This window comes from Mustela lutreola, chromosome 12 (assembly GCF_030435805.1).
Source record: "Mustela lutreola isolate mMusLut2 chromosome 12, mMusLut2.pri, whole genome shotgun sequence".
Classification (NCBI taxonomy): domain Eukaryota; kingdom Metazoa; phylum Chordata; class Mammalia; order Carnivora; family Mustelidae; genus Mustela; species Mustela lutreola.
In genome coordinates this window covers 72,784,536-72,791,458 of record NC_081301.1, presented here as the reverse complement: position 1 = coordinate 72,791,458, position 6,923 = coordinate 72,784,536, and the positions used below count along the sequence as shown (strand labels likewise).

At 52.4% G+C, this 6,923-nt stretch overlaps 1 protein-coding gene across 1 annotated transcript; it reads right to left on the bottom strand.

Moving 5' to 3' along the window:
- Positions 1 to 2,077: 2,077 nt before the first annotated feature.
- GAS1 (growth arrest specific 1) lies at positions 2,078 to 4,524 on the bottom strand. Its single transcript, XM_059142607.1, has one exon. The coding sequence runs from the start codon at positions 4,507 to 4,509 to the stop codon at positions 3,457 to 3,459; it is 1,053 nt and encodes a 350-aa protein (XP_058998590.1). The 5' UTR covers positions 4,510 to 4,524; the 3' UTR covers positions 2,078 to 3,456.
- Between the last annotated feature and the right edge of the window lie 2,399 nt (positions 4,525 to 6,923).

The following is a 6,923-nucleotide window of genomic DNA, read 5'->3' as shown; positions in this document are numbered from 1 at the left end:
GCTAATGGGGGAAATGGGACCAGCCTCAAGGCCACATGATTTTTCACGACATCCTAAAGGAGTTCCTTGCACCCTGGAAGCCTTCTGAGAAGCATGGCCCTTTTTGAGAATCCCCAGGTAAAGCCAGAGATGCCCTTTCTCTCAGTAATGGTACTTCCAGGCATTCTCTGTGAGACATCTGGCCGTCTCAAATGTCCAAAATTCCAGAAGGTTCCCCAGAGAGCATGAGATATTACAGATGTCAACATCTGTAAAAATTCTTTCTGCCTAGGAGCAGATGGTACCTACCATCCCATAACCAAAGGTTCCAACAACTCAGCAACCTGTTCTGGCATCCTCTAGGTCTGTAGAGGGACCCGGGGGCTCCTGGGCTCCGGTTTAGAACTGTTTAAATTAAAATGAGCCACCGATCAATGTTCACTTTCTTCAAGGAAGAAAGCATAAAGCCTCATGTCCTCTCTCCCCAACAGCAAGCTGTGTTGATTTATCCCAGGCAGATGCTTTTGACAGGACCCTGTAAAATCAAGTCGTGAGTTTATTGTACCAGTTAATTATCAGGCCTTTTCTAGTGCTAATGCCTTTTACTTCTTACTGGGGAAAACTGGGCCTTTTACTGGGACAAAGACTTCACTTTTAGTCAAGAATGTGTTAAAATAACAGGAGATGGAGATGATTTAAATATATTTAAGGACAAATGCAGAAGAATTGCTAACGGGAGGTTTGTAAAGAGCGCTGATTTCATTTACAAGTCTCTTGGAATACTCTTTGTTCACTTCCCAAAGAAACAACGCTTTCAGCTTTGTTTTAACAATATGTTTACTCAACCATTCAGGTGACTGCGGACTGAAGCCACACACCACCCTCCTAGCCTCGAATGACACTACAACTATCTCAGACTTTCTGATGCTACATGTATGCCAGTCTTGGTTTTAGATCTAACAAGAAGTGCCTCGAAGCCCTGCATAAAAGCCGGGAAAAGAGCGAGTTAGAGGCAAAAGAAACCTGAAAAGTCAGGGGTGGGAGTAGTGGGGGGAGGAAGTTGGAAGGGGGCATGGCTTTGTTAATTACTTCAGGCAGCAGAGAAATGTGGTTATGTTTTCTCAGTACATGTTAATATCATATAAAGAGACACGAGATCTTGCTAATCTGTCGACCCCTCAGACAAAGTTTATTTGTGGTGACTTTTAAACTCCTGACTCGCCTTCCAATCACCGCGTTTAAAATGAAAAGCTTTAAATAAACACCAGGAATAGAAGATAAATAAACTTTTTTTCCCTCTTGCAAGTGCCTAGCTTGGCGAGGTTCAGACTCAAATCCCCAGAGGACAGAGAGCTCTCTTTTGTGTTAATGTTTAAAAGATTTTCCAATGCCGGAGTTTATTCCTACTGCAAACATTTCTATTTACAAGGTCAAGTGTATCAGCACTCGACACAGCTTAAGAGTGTAATTATTTATCTAAGGGCGTTTGAGTGTAGATCAGTAGCTCTGGCAGAAACCCAGCCTTCAGCCCACTGCTAAACAACTCCTCACAACAATATTACAAGTTCTGGTGATTGTTCCTCTCCCCAGTGTGTTTACTTTTGCCCGCTTGAATGTTTTGTAACACAATTTTGTACTTTTTCACCCGAAGTGTGAAAATGACTTTGAAGCGGTGTGCCAGGTTTCCCAAGATCTATTGGTAACAGATGTTATTGGCATGTTTGATTGTAGGAGAATGTCTATAAGCCAGACAGGACACTTCTGGAGGAGGGGCTTGGGGGCTCCCCTTGGAAAAGGGGGGGAGGGGAGAGAGACCTCTGGGTTATCCCCAATTATTAAGAAGACACAAATTTTGTGAGTTCTCTCCACAAACGTAAAAACCAGTGCAGGCCAGTGGGTTATGTCTTTTTAGCTGCTTCATTTACACATGTCTAATGGTTCATTAAATTAGAGGCAGAAATAATAGCCCTCATTTCTTGTCTTGTACTGTATTTTAATTTCAGTTGATGGTTGATAGATTCCCAGTGGCCCCTCCATGCCCCTCCTTACCCATTATTGGGTAAACCACAATGTAACTCTGGAAAGTAACTACACCATATTCATTATTTAAAAACTCTTTACTGATGTACACATTTTAATAAAACAAATAACAAAAAAATACACAAAGCCATAGTTACTTAAAACATAAGACTTTTTTTTTTTTTTTAAAGGATGTCTATAAAAATACAATGTTTAAGGCAGTTTGGAAATGCATTTATACATTTCTACAATGTCCATAAATTCTCTTGAAAATAACAATGTTAACTTCAAATCTATAAAATACACTGTACATTTTAAGACTGTTCTAGATAGAGCACACTTCAAATGGACTGTGGGTTTGGATCCCCTGGTGACAAACAGATTCTATACACTTCAGGGAGGAAAGGTGTAACGTGGTTGCAGATTTAAAATTTTAATTTCTTTTTAAAAATAAATTATTTCTGAAGCATACACTTTATAAAAATTCTATACACAAAGTACAGCAACTGGTAACAAATCCCAGTTTTAATACACTTTATATAAAAGTACCAGGGTTTAGCACCCTGATAAAAGCAGAGGCGATATATTTTCTCCGCATATTTATTTGTACATACAATTTCTTGATGTAAAGTACAAAAATGAGAAGACAAACATCATAAAGAGGCTTTCATAGATGGCAGTACAGAGCTCATTTACATAAAAAGTTGCATTGTTCAACACCACTAGCAACTCTTTAGATCAGCATTTTTTGACCCTTAAGCCTAAGAAATGGGCTAAGAGATCAGAGTGGTGGCAATGAAATTAAGGTCAAGGGCTCAAAGTTATCCAAAACTAAGTCAGGCATATTAACCCCTTCCCATGCCTCCTCCCCCGCCCAAACGGAGAATTCTGAGCGCTGACCAAAAGTAAACACAAGAATTGGTAAGTGGGACTTTTCTGTTTACTCACGATTGCAATGTCCTCACTGGCCACAATAAAAGTCGACACCAGTACTGCCCTCCTCCCACGCCGCCCACGCCACCCCTCCCCATGCATAGCAAAAATGCTAATAAACAGCCACTTTTGCAAATGTAAGTCCCCTCTCATCCTCCTGCTCCAAGCCTACTCCCTTGAAACTGTTAGGATCCCACAGGTCGGTATCCTCTCTTCCGAGTCCAAGGCTATGGTTCTGTACCCCCGCCCATTTCATCCCGGGCATCCTAAACTCTAGCTAGGCCAGTTTCTGCAGGGCAGACGAGCTGAGAGTTTCTGGAGCCTGGAATGGGGGCAGGGGAGGATGTCCAAGAAGTTATGTTCGGGAGAGGACACGGGGAAGTGCCAAGAGTCCTGAAGGGGAGACCCGCTAGGCAGAGTCTACTCGGAACACGTTTTAGAAAGTATCCCAACCATCCCCGCTGTCCCCAGCCACAGGTGCTTCGGCGCGGGCCCTCCCGCAGCCTACGGCGGGGGGCGCGAGAGCTAAAAGAGCAGCGGGAGCAGCAGCAGCAGCAAGATGGAGGCCAGCGGGGTCCAGGCGCCTCCGGGCGCCGAGCGGCCGCCGCCGCTGCTCCTGCGCCCCGGCCCGTAAGGCAGGTCCCCGCGGCCGCCCGCCGCTGCAGCGCCGCCGCCCGGGCGCGGCGGGTGCGGGACGCCGTCGTCGTCGTCCAGCAGCTGCTCGCCGCCCGCGCCCCCGCCGCGCTGCTCGTCGTCGTAGTCCTCGTCGTAGTAGTCGTCCAGGCCCCCGTCCGAGCCGCTGCTGCCTGGGCCGTTGCCCAGCTCGGCCCCGAAGCACAGGCGGGCCATGTTCTCCTTGACCGACTCGCAGATGGGCCGCTCCAGGCCGTCGCACACGCAGTCGTTGAGCAGCGCCGCCTTAGGCACGGCCAGCATGTCCTCGATGACCGTGCGGCACTCGTCGGTGCAGCGCAGCCCGTTGAAGAGCTTGCCGCAGTAGGTCAGGTAGCGGCTGAGGGCCAGGTTGCAGCGGCTGTCGCGATCGCAGCGCCTCCGGGCCTCGGTGCAGCCCATGACCCCGCCCGCGCCAGGGCCGCCCGAGCCGCCGCTGCTCGTCCGGGGCAGGCACGGCTCAATGGCGCGCTTGGTGGACTTGCAGTTCTCGTCCTGCGCGCAGTCACAGTCCTCCAGGGCGGGCCCGCGGCGCGTGTGGTTGAGCTGAATGAGCGCCGAGATGCAGTGGCTCGGGCAGCGCCAGCGCGACGAGAACGAAGCTGCCGAGGCCGGGAAGGCGGCGGCGGCGGCGGCAGCTGCAGCGGTCCCCGGCGTGTCGCCCACGCCGCGCTGCGCCAGCACCGGCGCGCACGCCTCGGCGTACTGGTTGTAGGCGTAGCTGCACTCCGGCTCCCCCTGGCACTGCAGCAGCGCCTGCCAGCAGATGAGGCGGCGGCCGTGCGCCAGCCCCGAGCCCCGCGGCGCGGAACCCAGCAGCTGCAGCAGCGCCATCAGGCACAGCCAGACGCCCGGCACGGTCCCCGCGCGGGCCCCGCCGCCGCCGCCCAGCAGCCCTGCCACCATCGCGGGCAGCGGCGGCCGCCGGGCGAGGAGGGGAAAGGAGACGAGGCGCGGGCAGCGGCGGACGCGGAGCCGGTGGAAAAGTTTGCCCCAGTCCTGCCAACTTCTTGCATGAGTGTTTTCATAAATCCATGCGCGCCGCTCACTGGTGCCGCGCTGCTCGCAGAAGGTCGGGCTGCCCGCTCGCTCGGGCTGCGGTGGCTTCCCAGAAATGCACAGCAGAGAGCCCCTCCGGTCGGCCCCGGGCGGTGGCGGGAGGCGCTCACTGCCGCCCCGGGGGGCTGCGGGCCGCGGGGCCGCGGCGGGGCTGCAGGACCGCGCGGCGCCGCGGGTGCATTTTGCTCCGCGCCTGCAGATCCGTTGTGCGGCCGCGGCGGCTCCTTCCTCTCGGGCTCAGCGCCGCGCCGCCGCCGCCAACGCCGCCGCCGCGGGCTCTCGCATCGCGCCGCTTCCTGGCTCGCGTCGGAGCGCTGCCCGCCTTCCCGGGGCCCGGACGCCCGCGCCCCCTCCCCCTCCGCCCGCGGCGACCCCGGCCTCGCTGAGCTCCGTGGAGCCCTTTCCGGGCGGCGCGGGGAGAACAAGAAACTCGGCGCGGCCGGGGAGCGGCTCCCGGGCTTCACTCGGCGGCGGCTTCTCGGGTGACAAGGGGCCCAGGGAGCGGATCCGCTGAGCCCGGCTGCGGACTCGCTGATTGCGAGGCTTTAAATACAAAAGTGGGCCGGGAGCCCCCGCGTGGTGCCGCGGTGCCCCCTCATTATGCATGCATGGAAAAGCAAACAAACAAAAACATTAGCAACGCTCCTCCAGCTCGCCGAGCCCCGGCCCCGCGCACTCCGAGCCTGCCCGCTTTCTCCTTTCTCCACTCTCTTTCGCCCTTTGCTCGGCCCCCTTTCCCGGCTCTTCGAGATGCTATTGGTCCTGCCTGTTGTTGTTGAAACTTTTTTTTTTTTTTTTTTTTTTACGAGCCGCTGGAGTGGAGTGGGGTTGCGGAGTGGGGGAGGGCGGGGAGGGTGGTGGGCAGCTCACATTCAGGCATTCAGGGCTTGAAAGGAAAGGCTTAAGGAGCCTGACAGAGGCCTGGGCGCTCCTCCTACTCTTAAGGAGGCTCGGATATGGAGCCCGGCGCGCGCTCAGAACCAGCGGGCAGGGCTCAGGGGCAGCTGTTTGCATCCGGCTCGGCCACAGGCCTTTTTGTTGGGTTCTCTTTTACTTTCCTTTTTTTTTTTTTTTTTTAAGTAGTTTTATTAATTCTCCTTGACTCCCATCTGCGCCTTCGACTGCGTTCACAATTCAGTTTGTTTTTTCTAGTTTCCTATGTTCGGGACCTGATCACGGTTGGGGCTGTGTGTGTGTGTGTGTGTGTGTGTGTGTTGGGGGGGATCAGAGAGTTTAAAGTTGAGCTTTAAAGCTTATGAAAAACAAAACAAAGCCCAAAGACACACAAGAAAGAGGCACACACTTCAGTTAGGGGACGTAGATGAGATATTTACAACGCCCCCATCCCAACACATGGTCCCACTTGGCCGCTCACGCAGGCATGGTTCTTGAGCGGGGCATCATTGTCAACTGCAAGACAGAAATCCAAATCAACCAGATCAATTTCTTTGGAATATAAGTCTCTAACTCGGACGGCGATGAAAAAATAATTATAGTATTAAAAATCTTTAGGAATGTTGAGCAGCACCATATGGCCGCAGTCAGAACATAAAGGAAGGGGATAAATTGGCATGCACCAAGGTTTCTATAAAAGTGTGTGTTTCCATCCCTCCCTCGGTTAAGGGAAGCGGCCCGGGTTAGAGCCGCCCAAGCCATCCGCGCGCGGAAGTTTGCAAACTACCTTAACTGTGGCGCAACGCAGCCTTCGACCACCAGAGGCATCGGGCTTCTGCGGCCTGTCAAAAACTGGCGCTTTTTTCCTCCCCTTTCCGTGGAGAGACTATCAACTCCATCTGTCACAAAAATTAAGGCTAAATCTCCTTTCCAGAAGCAGAAGGAGCCGGGGCTTCAGTGCACGCAGAGTTCGGCTGTCCGCCTCTCCCCGGAGGCGCAGGGAATTAGAAATGGCAAAAGTCAGAACAGAACTTCAGCGTAGGAAGATTGAATCAGGCTGCCAAAAAGCCTCCGGTTCCTGGGAAGACTGATGCATTCTTCAGGGGCTGTCTGCCTTTGGAACCTGCACCTCTGCAACCCCCCAAATTAAAAATAAATAAATAAACCTTTAAAAGCAGTGGTTTGGCGTAAGGCAGACCATGTTGTTCAGACTTGAGGACAGAAAACACAGTATCTATCATTGATTTATCGATCTATCTAACTCTATCTCTGAGGGGTTTTTTGCCTGTGTGTGTCTGTGTGTGTGTTTGGTTGGTTTGGGTTTGGTTTTTTTTGTTGGTTTGTTTGTTTTGTTTCTAAATAGAAAG